General features: G+C 47.2%; 2 protein-coding genes across 11 annotated transcripts in view; both read right to left on the bottom strand.

Annotated features, from left to right (window-relative positions):
* Window positions 1–561: 561 nt before the first annotated feature.
* LOC135627229 (probable leucine-rich repeat receptor-like protein kinase At1g68400) lies at window positions 562–3,834 on the bottom strand. Of its 3 annotated transcripts, none has more exons than XR_010492560.1 (3): window positions 2,118–3,834; window positions 912–2,044; window positions 562–830 (listed from the first exon to the last, which is right to left on the bottom strand). XR_010492560.1 is itself a non-coding variant. In XM_065133244.1 (3 exons), exons 1-2 carry the CDS (start codon window positions 3,517–3,519, stop codon window positions 1,392–1,394), a joined length of 2,055 nt encoding a protein of 684 aa, XP_064989316.1. In that variant the 5' UTR covers window positions 3,520–3,834; the 3' UTR covers window positions 562–1,258; window positions 1,352–1,391. The 3 variants fall into 3 exon arrangements, 2 of the variants coding, with proteins under 2 accessions (XP_064989316.1, XP_064989315.1); XM_065133244.1 differs by having other exon boundaries at window positions 562–1,258; window positions 1,352–2,044; XM_065133243.1 differs by having other exon boundaries at window positions 562–2,044.
* Window positions 3,835–4,849: 1,015 nt separating this feature from the next.
* Window positions 4,850–16,842, bottom strand: part of LOC135626254 (chromatin modification-related protein EAF1 B-like) — a 38,510-nt gene continuing 26,517 nt past the window's right edge. For all 8 annotated transcript variants that reach the window (XM_065131441.1, XM_065131440.1, XM_065131438.1 and 5 more), the window contains 2 exons: window positions 12,765–14,255; window positions 4,850–5,256 (listed from right to left, as the gene is read on the bottom strand). In XM_065131441.1, coding sequence (XP_064987513.1) covers window positions 12,858–14,255 — 1,398 coding nt within the window. In that variant the 3' untranslated portion in view covers window positions 4,850–5,256; window positions 12,765–12,857. The remainder of the gene's footprint in view (window positions 5,257–12,764; window positions 14,256–16,842) is intronic.

Genomic DNA, 16,842 nt, shown 5'->3' on the forward strand with positions numbered 1-16,842 from the left:
TGTTAAAAAAGAATTCATCGTAATCTAAAATAGTTTTCCGGGAATATCTCCAAAGGAGGGACCAACTTGACACCCCTAATGCCATTTAGATATGATAGAAAAGTGAGTTTTCCAATTAATTAATGAGATCATTTGACAGTCACCATCATACAGAAAGTAAATTGGAATGATGGTTGTAGAAAAATATAATAATTACTATACTTCCAAATTAGCTAAAGAGAGTAACAATAACATCTCTAACCAACTTTGTTTGGTCAAGATTCCAATACGTGGAAATGAAAGAAGATACGAGGAGAGTACGAGAAAAGATTACAAACATGACACAGAGATTGATAGAAGATTGATTTATTAAACAAGTTTAAAAAGAAAAAAGAACAATGGATAGAGAAATTAAAAACAAAAAAAAAAACTCAAAACGAAAATCAAAGGAAAAAAAAAAGAGAATAAAGTTTTGTTTATAATTTACCAAGTTCTTGATGATATAATAATCATCAAAAGATGTTTTAGAAACACTTCAATGCTTCCATTCTAAATTTGAAACAAATTCCTCTTCTGTTTCGATTGAGGAAAGTCGATGAAACACATAATTGTTGAATGGGTCAACAACATGAGATCTCTCTCTGTAAGGGCTGATGAGTTTCAACGGATGTTACAATATAAGATCCAAGGATGTCGTTGAATGATGAGATCTGTGATGATCGTCGAAGAACGTCCATCAACCGTGAAGAAACGATCGAGTCAGCACAAGTATCCAGGAGACGTGTGCTGACGCGAATCCCCTTCTTACGTCCTGTCCCCCACAAGAGGATAAGGAGAGACCGGCAAAACCGCTACAGAAGCCATGACGAGTAGTATCATTATTGCTGCAGCTCATGTTTCAACCACTGCTAATCTTCGATCCACCATCATACCGTTTCGCCGTGGAGACCGTTTTCTTGTCCCTTCCTCTTGTCGGTACCATCTTGCTCTCCGCCTCTCCGCTCTCCGCTCTCCGCTCTCGATCTCACGTAACCTGCACAAATAGCTCAATGCTTGGACTTACCAAAGACGCGTGGTAAAGGTCCTGCAACTTCCACGCAGTCACGCTACGCGCTGACAAGCCTGACACACTTCCCATAGACATCACTCTGCTGCCGCTGCTGCAGCATTCACTGCTTTCTCTTTCTTTGCTGTGACCATGATGGAGACCACTCCAGAGCCTACGAGACAACCCACATCGGAATATGATACGGCTTCCTCGGCATCCAAAGATGTTGCACTGCATCCATCAAATCGTATGGAGAGGATGATGACAACGTCCGTTGAGTAGGACACAACATTTGGAATCCAGGTTTTCATTTTATATATGTACCACGATCATCTATTATTTATTACTCATCATCCGACGGCTATTAGGCCGCGTCGGATCCAGAAGCCGAGTCCGAGACCGAGTCGAACGAATCATGAGAGGACGAGACGTCTCCGCCGCCCCCGCCGCCGCCACGGATGTCCTCGATCATCTTCAACACGTTGCTCATCTTTGGTCGCTGGTCAGGGACGATCGCGCTGCAGCTCATGGCGATCTGGAGCATTGCCACCATATCCTCCTCGATCCCCTTGTACCGCATCAGCTCCAGGTCGAACACCTCCGCCGTCCACTCTTCGCGCACCACCGACTGCACCCACCGCGGTAGGTCGACCGCCGACGCCCCGCCGTTCGCAGCCGGCTTCCCTGTCAGCAGCTCCAGCAGCACCACCCCGAAGGCGTACACGTCCGCCCGCTGCGACGCCCATGGTCGTCGCCCGTCGACAGGTGCCTCGGGTGACCGGTAACAGTTGGCCCTCCCGGCCGCCGCGGCGCCCGTTCCCAGGAGGGCCAGCCCGGCGTCGGCGAGCAGTGCATTGCCCTCCTTGTCGAGAAGGATGTTGGTGGACTTGATGTTGCCGTGCGTCAGCTTCGGCGAGCGGCTCGCCTGGTGGATGAACGCCAATCCCCTCGCCGCCCCAGACGCGATCCGCATTCTCGTCGTCCAGTCCAGTGGCGTCCTCCCCGGCCCTCGGTTCCCTAAAAAGAACGATCTTTTAACGCATCGTCGAAGAAAACCAGATTTTTAAGACAACGCATGGAGGTTACAGACCATGGAGGAGGAAGAAGAGGCTGCCATTGGGCATGTAGTCGTATACGAGAAGCTTCTCGTCGCGGGCGTAGTAGTATGCTTTGAGTGAGACAAGGTTGGGGTGCCGCAAGCGCCCGAGTGTCTCCATCTGGCTCTCGAACTCGCGCTTGCCCCCGAGGTGGACCTCGCGGAGGCGATTGACGGCGACCACGGTGCCGTCATCGAGCACCGCCCTGTAGGCCGTCCCATAACCGCCCTTCCCCAGCATCTCCGCCGAGGCCCGGAGGAGGTCCTCCAGTTCGAACCGCTTCGTTCCTTCGAAGAACACCATCTTTCCCCTCTCGAATCCGCCCCCGGCGGTGGCGCCCGCTGCGTTGCCCTGGATGGCGTAGGGGCCGGAGGAATAGACTATCTTTTCCCCCTCGTGGAGGCGGGATGGGCTCCTTCCGGCGAACTTGCGCCAGAAGCAGCAGAAGAGGAGGCCGGAGACGAGGACGAGCACGGCCGAGTCGCCTACGACGATGGTCGCCACGGCCACCCTGTTCATACCTCCGCGACCAGCGTCGGCGGCGGCATGGTGAGGAGGAGCGACCTCGGGCTTGGCGGACGAGGAGGAAGCTACGACCGTGGCGGCTGAGGGGACGGGGGTCGCTGCGCTCGCCGAGGGGTGGCTGGGATTGCTGACCACGTCGCGGCAGGTGGAAAGGGGCCCGCCACAGAGGGCTGGGTTCCCGGCGAATGCGGCGGCGGGGAAGGCAGCGAGCGACGGCGGCACGGCTCCGGAGAGCAGATTCGACGACAGGTTGAGGTCTTGGAGGCGGGGTAGCACGAGGCCGGAGATGGGACCGGACAGCCGGTTTGAGTCGAGCCGGAGGGTGAGCAGGCGGGACAACCGGTTCAGCGAGGCCGGTACCGAGCCGGTGAGGTTGTTGGAGCCGAGGTCGAGTCGGTAGAGGCGAGTGAGCGAGGCGACGGACGGGGGGATGGGTCCGGAGAGCTCGTTGTGGGCGAGGAAAAGAAGCTTGAGGGCGGAGAGCGGCGAGAGGTCGGGGATGGGCCCAGAGAGGCGGTTCGACTTAAGGCTGAGAACCCGGAGCTGGTCGAGACGGGTGAGGGCCGGGAGGCCGGCAGGGCCGGGGAGGTCGAGGTCTTCAAGGACAAGCCGAGTGATCCGGCCCCTGGCACAGGTGACCCCGTGCCAGGACACGCACGGCGAGGGGTCGGACCGGTTCCAACTCGCCAGCCTCCCGCCCGAGTCGCACGCGGCCTTGAACTCCAGCAGAGCACTGAGGTCCCCTTCCAAAGCAGCAGTAGTAGAAGAAGACACCACCGAAGAAAAGTTACAGTACACAAGCAGTAGCAATAGCAGCAGCAGAGTGGCTGGAGTTAAACGCGGGGAAGAACGCAGCCCATTCTCCTCCATTTCCTTCTTCTTAGAGGAGGACGGGGAAGGGGAAGGGGAAGGGGAAGGGGAAGGGAAAGACTGAGGAAGACAGAGAGCTGAGAAAAGCCAAGGTTTTAGTTAATACAGGCAATGCTTCTTTTGTGCCGAGGACTAGGGAGTGTCTCTCTAAGCTTTCACGTCACTTTTTTGCGTTTCCTTTGTTTTGAACGGGTGAGATGAGGAAAGGGGACCTACGCTACTTTGGGAGGTGTGCTTTTGTAGTCATAGAGTGAAGCCGTTGCCTCGGTCATGTTTATTTACTTCCTCCACCATGTAACTTTATGGTCAAAAGAATCGTGGATAATGAAAGAAATGGAAGAGGGATAGGGATTTGTTCCTCCCAACATTATCGCAACAGTAGTGCCAAGAGAGAGGCTCGCTCTCTCTCTCTCTCTCTCTCTCTCTCTCTCCCAACACTATCGCAACAGTAGTGCCAAGAGAGAGGCTCGCTCTCTCTCTCTCTCTCTCTCTCTGCGCAGCTGGCTTGGAGGCTTGTGCTCCTCCTAAGATCTGTTGACTTGCAGCTTGAAGAGTATTAAGCTACTGGATCAGTGATTTTGATGGATTGCTGCACGTGACAGGGCAATCCATTTCCCTAAAGAAACAACAACCAAGGCCATCAAATTGTTCCCGTTGCAGCAAAGGAACAGGTGAAAAGTATGCATGTTGGTGTACTCGAAAGAAACAGTAGTTGACTCTTTAGGATTCTACCAAAAAGTCAATGCATACATATGCTGATAATTTCGCAATTTACTTTTGTCAAGATCTAAGAGAACAGCAATGCTTTTAGAGAGAGCAACTTGAGTTCCCACCCTGGTCTCTTAACATAGAGATAATTCCTTGCCTAATGTAGAACTACTTACGAGGCCGCCTACGCCTCCTGATGGTGGTCAATTAGCTTCAGATCATCCTCCTGTTGGTGGTGCCAAATATTTAACCCAATTAATTCTTTAGGTTGGAATTTACCCAAAGAAGATTACCCAACATTAAAACTTATTTGATAATTATTCTTGTTCATGTGGAACCCATATGAACAAATTCATATATCCAAATCTAATTACCAAACGTATTGCATTCCAAGTAAAACATCCCTACTGCAAGTGGCTTGCAGACAATCAAATTATTTTCCAGCAAAATGATAGCAATCGACTTATGACTCAAAATGAATTGATAGAGTCTAATCAATTTCCCAGGACGCTAATTGACTGACACCCAATCAACATTGGCACGGTCGCAAACTGGTTGATTAGGAGCCTTTAGGGCATAAAGCCATGACAATCATTATAAATGTGTAGGCATTGCACTTAGGTTGTCAGAGAAAAAAAAAATTTACGGAGCACTTTCCATTTACTAGCTTGTATTACTACAATTTATCAGCGAGAAAAGAACAAGCACATCTATACAAATTTCAATTGGCAAACTCAGACGCAGGTTCACCAACACAATCCTTTCTCTGCGTTACATGATCAAGAATGTGATGGGCAAAAAATTTACTACATAAGCCCAAGTATGGCTATAACTACAAAGAGAATTTACAATGACAATGCAAATTCTAGATTTAAGGCAAGAGGCTTTTTGTTAAGCTGGTGCGGTGAAGCCTACATTAGAGAAGGCAAGGAAGCAATCTGTACCTGGCCTTTAGGTCACTGAAATGAGCTCCAAATGAGAATGAAAAAAAGCATAGGTAGTATTCCTCATCTTTCACTACCTGCAAATCTACAGAATGAAGCAAAATTAGGCAAAGCAAATAAGAAATTTTTTCCATGCCACATTGAACCCATAAGGTAGCAACTAGCATAAAAACAGTTCATTTTAGCTTACATATTGAACTTGTAATCAGTTATTGTGACAAATGATTATCATGTTGTCATTGAATTGCCTATCCTTTGCATTTTTGTTCCACTTCCTTGCCTCGTGATAACACTTCGACTTGCCTAGACCATTCACCTGAAAATATCCTCTAAGCAAGTTTTAAAGAATTTGTAGGCTCTTAGCCATATGAACCTCATGTTGACTATCCAAAATCTAGAGATCCTATCTCAACTTCATTAACCTTCTCAACACTTGGTCTTAGTAATAAAAGAGATTATGTGATTGGTTTATAGAAATAGCCATAACAACAAAGCTGGAGAAATTCTGACAACAGGCTAGAAGCCATACAATGATGTGGATAAGGTGAGGCATGGCAAAATTTAAGCACACAAAAGTTTGGGCCGAATATCATTGATTTATACTCTGCTCCGTTTTCATTCAAGTGGGCTCCGTTGTGTCACGGACTTAGCTAGAATTGCCTAAGTTGTGAGGCACCCTTGTGGCCAAGACGCGAACTTAGCTTGCGTTGCCTAAGTCGCGAAGCACCCATGCACCAACTTCTCGGACTTAGCTGGGATTGTCAAAGTCTTGACGCGCCCTTGCGATATGCGTCCGCAAAGGTCAGCCAATTTGCAACCTCACTTAGGTCCCGAAGGACTTGTAAAAGAGAAAGTTGATTAGCTCAAAGAACGAGCGACGAACAAGTCCCGACGTCTCACGAAGAGGGAAGCTTTACAAGCAATTCAGCGAGCACCTTACGTGCATGAGAGAAAACAGATAAAGGAGGAAAACAAAGACTTTAGAAGGTTGAATGAACAGCAGCAAGTCCACAAACAGCTGCTCACCGGGTGCCGGACGCGAAGGCAAGTTCCCGTCAAGAAAACGAGCGAACTTGTGAAGATTGTTCAACGCCCGACAATATATCGAAGCCCCATCTAGCCCTGCGCCACCCGGGGGGGTTCCTGGGTGCTGAGATGGGTGACATTTCGCGCGCTGCAATGGGCTACAGAAAACAAGCCCGCGACACGCGAAAACAGAGCCATTTTGGGGCTTTTTGGCCCGACGCGGTGAGCGGTCGCACTGTGCACTGCAACCTGTTCGAACATGTATTTTTACAAGCAAAAACACACAAAACCAAGGCAAAACAAGCTGCCATGTCTCTGTTCAAGCATGCAAAAGCGACGAACGGTTCGTTGAACGAAGTTGTTGCGAGTGCGTGACGACCATTCGTGACATTTTCCCCCACTTAAACTGTCGACGCCCTCGTCGACGCTTGTTGGTAGTTGTTGATAATTGTTTCTTCATGTCGCAGGGCATCTTCGGGCTCCCAACCGATTTCAGTTCGGGGAAGCTTTCGCCACTTCTCCAAGTACTCGGTCTGCTCAACTCCATTGGGTAACTTTATCTTGCAATCCGCCAGAATGGTTTCAACTCGCTTCTCGTAGGAGGCTCTAGTGGGGGGTAACCGAGTTGGAACACTTCGGGAAGCATCTTGCGGATCTGAGTGGTAGGCTTTCAAGTAGTTAGCGTGAAAAACATTTTGAATTTTAAGCCATGCCGACAGCTGCAACCTGTAGGAGACGTTGCCCACCCTACTAATAATTGGGAAGGGCCCTTCATACTTGCGCACCAATCCTAAAGAATTGGAGTGATGCTGGTTGGAGCTTCACCAACAACAAATCACCGACGTTGAACTCTTGTGGTCACCTTCCCAAGTCGGCCCACTTCTTCATCTTTTTGGCCGCCTTCTCCAAGTAAGCTCGCGCAATATCTGCATTTCGATGCCATTCTTTGGCAAAGCGATATACTGACGGACTACTCCTAGTGTATCCGATAGCCAGGGTGTAAGGAGTCGACGGTTGTTGTCCTGTAATGATCTCGAAGGGGCTCTTGTTGGACGTAGAGCTCCGCTGCAAGTTGTACGAGAATTGGGCTATGTCCAACAGCTTCACCCAATCTCGTTGGTTGGCACTCACGTAGTGCCGAAGATATTGCTCTAGGAGAGAGTTTATCCTTTCGGTTTGACCATCTGTCTAGAGGTGGAGGCTTGTGGAGAAGTATAACTTAGACCCCAACAATTTGAATAGCTCGGTCCAGAATCGTCCCAGGAACCGAGCGTGTCGATCACTGATAATATTATGCGGGACTCCCCAATACTTCACCACATTCTTCATCATCAACTTGGCCGCCTCCTTTGCTGAACAGTGTAGGGGTGCAGCAATGAAAGTTGCCAATTTTGAAAATCGATCAACCACTACGAGTATCGATCACAGTCCCCCTACTGTCGACAAGCTTGATATGAAGTCCAAGGAAATGCTCTCCCACGGCCTTTCTGGTACGGGCAACGACTCCAAAAACCCCACCGGCTTCCGCTGCTCCACCTTATCTTGTTGGCAAGTGAGGCACGTTCGAACATACTCCTCCACATCAGTCCCCATCTTCGGCCAGTAGAAGGTCCTCTCCACGAGAGCTAAGGTTCTATGAATGCCCGGATGTCTAGCCCAAAGGGAATCGTGACACTCTCTTAAGAGTTTACGCCTCAAATTGTCCACTCGAGGAAAATAAACCCTATTCCCTTTTGTGAAAACGAGTCCCTCCTAGGCCCAAAATCATCGTGTCTTGCCTTCTTTGATGAGCTGCATCAGGGTTACTACCTGGGGATCACTATACAGTCCATCCCTAATCCTGGAAAGAAAGCTGGAGTGCAATTGACTTGCTTGGCCTCTACCCTCCAACTGTATGGCGTTCACTCGCTCCACCTTCCGGCTCAATGCATCGGCCACGACATTTGCTTTTCCGGGCTTGTACTCCATTGTCATATCAAACTCAGCTAGGAAGTCCTGCCATCGTGCTTGCTTTGGGGAGAGTTTCTTCTGAGTTTGAAAATAACTCAAAGCGATGTTGTCTGTCCTCAGCACAAATCGCAATCCAAGAAGGTAGTGCCGCCAAACTCGTAGACAGTGGACCACCGCTGTCATCTCCTCATGCACCGGATACCGTCGCTCGGTCTCGTTGAGCTTGCGACTCTCGTAGACCACTGGATGACCCTCCTGCATGAGTACTCCCCCAATAGCGAAGTCTGAAGCATCTGTATGGATTTCGAAGGGCTCCCCATAGTCCGGCAATTTGAGCACTGATTCTTCCAACACAGCAGCCTTCAGATCTAGGAATGCAGCTTCACATTTGTCAAACCACCTCCAAGGCTGCTCCTTCAGTAACTCCGTCAGTGGAGTTACAAGCTTCGAATACCCCGCTATGAAGTGTCGATAGTAGTTAATGAAACCAAGGAAAGATCTCAACTCTGGCACCTTTTTTGGGGTTCGCCATTCCGCAACTACTTGCACCTTTGATTGGTCCATCCAAATGGAGCCATCACTGATTCGATGCCCCAAAAACAAGATCTTCGTTTGAGCAAAGTAGCACTTCTCCCTCTTCACCAACAAAGTGTTCTCCCTGAGAACCTTAAAAATTATCCGAAGGTATTCGATATGCTCCTCGAGCGTTTGGCTGTAGACGACAATATCGTCCAAGTAGACGACCACGAACTTATCCAAATACTCTTTGAATAGTTGGTTCATAAGAGTACAGTACATGGTTGGAGCGTTGGTTAAGCCGAAAGGCATCACCAAGAACTCAAACGCTCCATACCTGATCACGTAGGTAGTCTTCGCTTCGTCGCCTTCAGCAATGCGCACCTGCCAGTACCCCAACTGGAGGTTAAGTTTAGAGAAATACTTGGCTTTGCCCAATTGGTCGAACAAGTCCGCGATGAGCGGGATAGGATACTTGTTCTTCACCGTCACTTTGTTGAGGGCTCGATAATCGTCGCATAGTCGGAGGCTCCCATCTTGTTTCTTTTGGAAAAGAACTGGAGCTCCGAAGGGTGCTTTAAAACTGTGGATGAGACCACCGCTTAGCAGTTCACCTAACTGCTTTCTGAGCTCTTCCAACTCTAGAGGGGGCATATGGTAGGGTGGTCTCGCTTAAGGCTTCACTCCTGGCTCCAGCTCGATGTGATAATCCATGCCTCTGCGTGGCGTTAGAGTCTTCGGCAACTCAAGTGGCATAACATCTGTGAACTCCTTCAAGACATTCGCCACCACAACAGGTTCATGAATGGCCTTCTCGTCAAGTGGCTCTAGCTTCATAGCAGCCACGAATGTTAATTCGTCTTTTCGTACCCCTTTCTTCAATTGTAATGCCGATATCTGTTGGGGTTCCCTGTTTCCTCTCTAAGAGACGAGAACCACACTGGGGTCGTCACCTCCCATCATACATAAGGAGTTTAGGAACGACATTAGCACCAACTTCGTCGCGTGCATGAATTCCATTCCAAGAATCACTTAGAAGTCGTCCAGTGGCACCGCCATCATATTTGTGCTCCCGCTCCATGTTCCGATCTTGATAGGAACTCCCTTTACCAATCCGGAGATTCGCTTGGCCTCCGAGTTCACTGCCTTCATTCGACTTGGGTTCTTCTTCAAGATCAGCCCAAGTCGCTTTGCTTCTCGATCGGCAATAAAGTTGTGGGTAGCTCCGGTGTCCACCATTGCACGGGTTGTTTGGCCATTGAGCTTAATGTCCACGTACATCAGCTCGCTACTCCCTGCTTTCAATGGCTTTGCCTTTATGTTCTCCCCCACTTGACCCCGCAATGCATTTAACAAACGCATTGCTCCCATTCGGGGACCCTGCAACTCCTCATCGTCGTTGCTAGATTCTGAACTGCTTGAACTAAGGGCGACGACTTTGCCCTTATTTGATTTGGGGGGATGGATGAAAGCTGTTAAAGCATTGAGTGCCTGTTTCTGTGGGCACTCCCTCACCATGTGCAACCCTCCGCACAAGAAGCATCCGCCAGGTTTCGAGGCCTTGCCTTTTGAGCTTGGCCCTTTGTGGGAACTCTTCTTCCTCTGTTCGCCTCCGGGCTCCTTCCCTCGAGAATATTTTGGAGGCCGATTTCCTGAAGATTGTTTTCTTTTTCCTAAGTCCTCAGAGGAAACAAAGTTGGTCAGCCTTTCTATAGCAGCAATTGCCCAGATCACATCGGTGACATTCCTTCGATGCAGTTCTTGTTGAGCCCATAACTTCAAACTATCGAGGAAGCTGAATAGCTTATCTTTCTCGAGCATGTCCTATATGTCTAGCATTAGCGCAGAAAATTGCTTCATGTAGTCTCGGATGGAAGTACTTTGGCGGAGTTGTCTCAACTTCCTCCCTGCGACGAACTCTGTGTTCTCAGGTAAAAACTGAGTTCTTAACTCTCGCTTTAAGTCCTCCCATGTGTCCACCTAACACCAACCTTGTTGGATCTCCTCTCAACCGGTTCGCCACCAAAGTTTTGCATCCTCATTCAAATACATAGTTGCTATCAAAACTTTGGTTTCTTCAGAATCAGACCTCGTAGCTCGAAAGTATTGTTCCGTGTCGAACAGGAAATTCTTGAGCTTTTTAACATCTCGAGCACCTCCATAACAATGCGGCTCGGTTGCCCTCAAGTTCTGTGGCGACGCAACGCGGGTGTTGCTTCCTTCCGCATTCAGTGCCCTTGTGAGTATGGTCACCCTAGAAGTGAGTTCTGCCACAACTTCCTGCAGATGTTGCACGGAGTCTTTGGTGTCGTCCGACAGTCGATCGACTAGGGCCTCGATCTTGTCAATTCGAGATTCAGCTTCTTCTTGCGAGCTCTCTACCCCAAGAAGCCTTCGCTGGCCTTGGTAGAGTTCCTCTAAGCTCACTTCAAGAACATCCAAACGGGTTATCGCCGTTGTGAGTCTCTCCTTATAGCTCTTCTTCCCGGTTGGCGCTCCAAATTGTGCCTCCTCCGCTTGCAGAGAGTAGCCAATTTCTCGCTCATCATGTTCGCTGCCACGATCCTCCAAAGCGACTCCAGCGACATGAGAGCGAGTTTGCACTTGCAGCCCACCTGCGACTGCTTGGTGCAAAGGTCCGGCTTGCCCCACCTTGCTTGATTCAACACGATGCTTTGCCATGACGAGCTTGCGAAGTTCCTTCGCTGCTTGCTCGAATTGCTTGTCCGCTCTGATACCACAATGTCACGGACTTAGCTGGAATTGCCTAAGTCGTGAGGCACCCTTGCGGCCAAGACGCGAACTTAGTTTGCGTTGCCTAACTCACGAAGCACCCTTGCGCCAACTTCTCAAACTTAGCTGCAATTGCCTAAGTCTCGACACGCCCTTGCGATATGCGTCTGCAAAGCTCAACCAATTTGCAACCTCACTCAGGTCCTGAAGGACCTGTAAAAGAGAAAGTTGATTAGTTCGAAGAACGAGCAACGGACAAGTCCCGACGTCTCGCGAAGAGGGAAGTTTTACAAACAATTCAACGAGCACCTTGCGTGCATGAGAGAAAACAGAGAAAGAAGGAAAACAAGGACTTTAGAAGGTTGAATGAACAGCTGCAAGTCCACAAACAGCTGCTCATCGGGTGCCGGGCGCGAAGGCAAGTTCCCGTCAAGAAAACGTGCGAACTTGTGAAGATTGTTCAACGCCCGACAATATACCGAAGCCCCATCCAGCCCTGTGCCACCCAGGGGGTTCCAAGGAGCTGAGATGACTGACATTTCGCGCGCTGCAGTAGGCTGCAAAAAACAGCCTGCAGCACGTGAAAATAGAGCCATTTTGGGGCTTTTTGGCCCGGCGCGGTGAGCGATCGCACTGTGCACTGCAACCTGTTCGAACATGTATTTTTACAAGTAAAAACACACAAAACCAAGGCAAAACAAGCTGCCATGTCTCTGTTCAAGCATGCAAAAGCGACGAACAATTCGTTGAACGAAGTTGTTGCGAGTGCGCGATGACCGTTCTTGACAGTTGCCTACCCCAAGTGCTTTCAAGAATGTGAATGACCAACAACAATGAATTGATTTCTGAATGACCAACAAGAGTGACCAAAAACACTAGCAGGTAGACGCATGAAATGCATGAACAAGCAAGATTCTTACTACATCTGGTTGTATACCACAGGAGGATAAAGGAAAAAAAATCAATGGGGAGACTTCCATGAGCAGAATCTCTAACAAAAGCATCTATAATAAATGTTATTATAGCTGTCATGAGTTCTCACAGAACTATAATATGCAACCAAAAGTATGTCTTGTTCTAAAATTAAACCAAAAGCCTGGAGAAGCCAAAAGACCTTTCCACATGTATTATGTTTTCTGATCATTTGAGTTCCTTACTCCTATTAGTTGATGAAATATATTAAAGTGTCCAATGAATTTAATGTATTTTGCTAACCTAGCATTCCCATCATCTGATATCTGGTTCCAACACAAATTTTGAGCGGATTGAATTGATTGTAATAAGTATGGACTTCCTATATGCTTTGATTTCAAACATCAAGATAGCTAATGAAATAACGTGACAATGTATCGTGGTATCCATATTTACCTGTACACTAGTGTTACAAAGAAGTTGGGAACTGCTTTGGAAATGGCTGGTCCAAGTACTATTCTTGAATTACCCTGGTCCCCTGCTTGAAGGTCATGCATACAAATCACTTTGAACCATTTGTTGGTTCTGATGCTGAGAATGTTGCTGCTCCTGCTGATGATGAGGCTGCTGTTGCTGCTGATGCTGCCACTGTCCCCCGCTTTTATGCCCATGCTCAGACACGCCAGCTGACAATTGCTGTGGTGGTACCAGGCCCTGGCCAGAGGAGGGCACTAAAGCTTCACTTCCCACTAAATTTTCCTGTGGTGAGCTAGCCACATTAGCTATCGTTGTTGGTGCATTCTTATCATATAATGGCTCTGGATTCCACAGGGTGGAAGATGAAACCGCAGAAGCAGAAGTGCCTGAATCAGTACACTGAGGAATTGATGCACTCGGAACTATCTGATTGATTTGGCTCTGATCAGTTGATGATTGCATCCTACCACTGGGATTTATCTGCCGGCTTTGCTGCAGCGCTGTTCTTTGAATGCTTTGATGAGACTGATTCAGATAATGCTGCTGTGGTTGCTGATGTTGTTTAGGCAAAGGCATCGAAGATGGAATTGAGGCTTGCTGAGAAGCTAAGATGTTATGGCTGGGAGAACTCGGAGCTGAGCCTTGATTGCAGGTATCAGACATTGGCGACGATTGCTTTGTTGATTGTGGCAGTGGATGAGTGTAGATATTTGTTTGGCTTCCAGATTGATGCCAACTTGGGTTCAGACATGGGCTACCAGGAAAAACACCTTGGCCCTGATGCATCAGATGTTTATCAGAAACTCTGTTCTTAGAAGCTGTTGAAAAGCCACTAATTTGGGAGGCATCTGCTGATATGTTATGATGATTTAACATGTTCCCTCTGCCCAAATCTTTCATAAGTTTGGCCTGCTGCTGTGTATGTTGTCTTTGCTGCTGTTGTTGCCTTGGCTGATGTTGTTGAACCTGCCGTTGTCTTTGCTTCATAATCTGATTTGAAATTCCAGATGGTGGGTTCCTCAACAAATTTTGCTGCTTATGTTGACCTTGTGAAGAAGATACTGGAGTCACAGGAGAACATGACTGGGATTGCGGTTGCATCTGTGAATTATTTTGAACTGGTGTCACTGCATTTGGTCCATTGATATGCTGGGATTGAGGTGTTATCCTATGTTGCAGTTGTCTCTCTTTAGCAACTCGCATGGCATATGCCTGCTGCTGTGGACTGGAGTGGCTTGTGCTTTGCATGTGATGGTGAGGGTTTCCAAGCATATGTTGTTGTTGCACCATTTGATGAGACTGTTGGTGTTGTTGAATCGAAAATGTTGGAACAGATGCAGGAAGCGTCACATTAGAAAAGGAGGCACTCATTCCACTGAAAGGAGAAATAGACTGCCCATTCGCTTGTGAGACTTGCAGCTGAAGTTCTGGCATCATCATCTGCCTATGTTCCTCTGCAATTTGACCAGGCTACACAAAAAAATAGAATTCAGTTGTCAGAAGTCACCACGATGAAAATGATATTCTGTAATATCAAGCATGTTAAAGTTTTAACCACAAGTTGTCTTATCACCGCCTTTTGAAATGTTCAATTTCATCACTATTATCTTGAGGATTAACATGATGATTGTACATTTTTTGCCTATTTATAATTGTTATACATTATTCCAAATTAGATCAAGGTTTCAAGCTAAAAGGTATGGGATGAATTTGGTCCAATGATGATACTTTTCACATTGATTAAGTAAAAGCTTGTCTTAAAAATTTTGATTACCAGACTCGTACCAGTCCCTAGGCAGACTGGTAGCATTGGCATGGCAACACAGTATATCATCATCAGCACCCCAAGGAGGGAGGAAGAGGAGAGAAGGCAAAAGAGACGTGGAGAACCGGACTAAGAGGAGATAAGGGGAGGAAGAAGCGGAGGAACAGGAGAGGAGAAGATGTACCAAGCTGAGAGGCAGGTGGCGAGGGCAGCGACAAGCAACATGTGGCACCAAGAAACTGGGTGTGTGTGTGTGTGTGTGTGTGTGTGAGAGAGAGAGAGAGAGAGAGAGAGAGAACATAAAAAGACAATGACAACTATCAAAACAAACAAAAAATTAAGTCCAGTTCTGACATCTCAGGTGCAATTACTGCAGTCCTTACCGGGCCTGAACTGGATTATAACCCAATTAATGCAAGTTACCTAGCAGTAGCCTAGATACTGAACCAGGCTAGTCAAAGAGTCTTTGGTCCTATAAAGACTGCTTGTCATGTACCAGTCCAGGCAAAATTTTAAACCACAAATCAAAGTAATATGCAACATCTAAGTCGCCCCTTAGACTAATAATTTGCATGAAACAAACCTTATTGCCATATGATGCAAATTCAGAACTTAGTAGCCATAGGTTCTTTATGCCCAAATGTACATCTATAACCTCATTGTTCTCAGTTATAGGATGTTTGGGCATCACAATCTCACTCAAATCAGTACCCTCACCAATTCACCACAGGAAACCATAATCTTGGATTTTAACGTGGGACTAACCTGAGAAAGTTTGATTGTGGGATGTGTCAATCCACATAAAGACCTACAAGAGGTGACACCATCCATGATGATCCAATCAAACACTATTCCAACAAATTTATGAAACAAGTCTTGCCATAGCTCAGCTTCACCCCGTGTTATTAGTAAAGTGGCTAAGTGGGTAGGAGAGAAGTCTAGAGAAATTGATAGTACTATATTTAAAATTTGGTATACTGAAAAAGTTAAAAGAAAGAAATGATGTAGAAATCATTATTTGTAATGATCTTAAAAACAATATTGTAGATGTAAAAAGATTTGAAGATAAAATTATAATTCTAAAATTTGTCTTAGGAGAAGAGGTTTTGAACAAGTGTTTATGCCCTCAAGTATCGAAAAGGAATTTTAGGAAAACTTCAATGATATAATTCAACGAATAGCTATGTATGAAAAACTTATAATTGGAGGACATTTGAATAGTCATGTTGAAAAATATATGATGAATTTAAAGAGATACATGGGAGCTTTGGTTATAAAGAGAGAAATAAAGGATGGTGTGATTTTAAATTTTGTCACTTCATATGATCTCAAGATTATAAATACTCACATCAAAAAGAGAGATAAGCTTTTAATTGCTAATAAGAGTGGTCACAACAGCAGTCAAATAGACTTTTCTTCGCACTAGAAAGCAGCAATTTAAAAAGGCGCTCGGGCGCTCGCCTAGGCGCTCGGGCAAGGCGAGGCAAGGCCCGAGCACCTCGCTAAACTTCTAGGCGGCGCGCTTCAAAGAGGCGCCGCCTGGGCGCTCACCCGAGCCCACGCGCTGGGCGCTTCGGGCGAGCGCCTGGGTTAAACCAGGCGACCGAACTAGGATTTTAGGTCTGGTTCGATCCTAGTTCGGTCTCCGGTGGTTAGTTGGTTCAATCGAACCAACTAAAACCGATATCAGCGACAACCCAACCCTAACCCTCGTTGCCACTGCCGCTCCCGATCCCGATCCCGTTGCTCGTCGCTGCCACTCCCGCTCCTGCTCCCGCTCCCACTCTCGCTCCTACTCCCGCCGCCGCTATCGCTGCTCGCCGCTCTCGCTGCCTCTGCCTCCTTATACTCCCGTTGCTGCTGCCTCCTTACACTCCGCTGCCGCTTCCTCTTTTCTCAGTCAGCACCCCCTTACACTTCCTTCTTCTCATTCTGTTAACAGTATACAGTATACTGTTAATATTGTTAGGTTTATTTGAAATTATTAATTTTCAATACTGTTAATATTTTAAATAATTATATTTATTAATTATATTATATATTTTTTATATTTTAGCGCCTCGCGTTGCTCGGGCGAGCGCCTGAGCGAGCACTTAGCGCCTCGGGCGTTTTTGGACCTTGGCACCTTTTGGCGCCTAGCGCTTTTTAAATCACTGCTAGAAAGTTAGATAAAGTTATATGTAAGAATTATAAAGTTATACCCAGTGTAAGCTTGAGGAATTAATGTACGTTGATGGTATTAGATTTTTGTTGTAGAACATGAAAGAAAAAAGATATTAGAAAAATTTAGAC

Source organism: Musa acuminata, chromosome BXJ2-11, assembly GCF_036884655.1.
Source record: "Musa acuminata AAA Group cultivar baxijiao chromosome BXJ2-11, Cavendish_Baxijiao_AAA, whole genome shotgun sequence".
In the NCBI taxonomy this organism is placed as follows: Eukaryota; Viridiplantae; Streptophyta; class Magnoliopsida; order Zingiberales; family Musaceae; genus Musa; species Musa acuminata.

Bases quoted from the DNA above. Each gene is read 5' to 3' on its own strand.
- LOC135627229 (XM_065133244.1), bottom strand. From the start codon at position 3,519: ATGGAGGAGAATGGGCTGCGTTCTTCCCCGCGTTTAACTCCAGCCACT. The intron at 2,045-2,117 runs GTCTGTAACCTC...CGTTCTTTTTAG, and splicing joins CCTCTTCTTCCTCCTCCATG to GGAACCGAGGGCCGGGGAGG.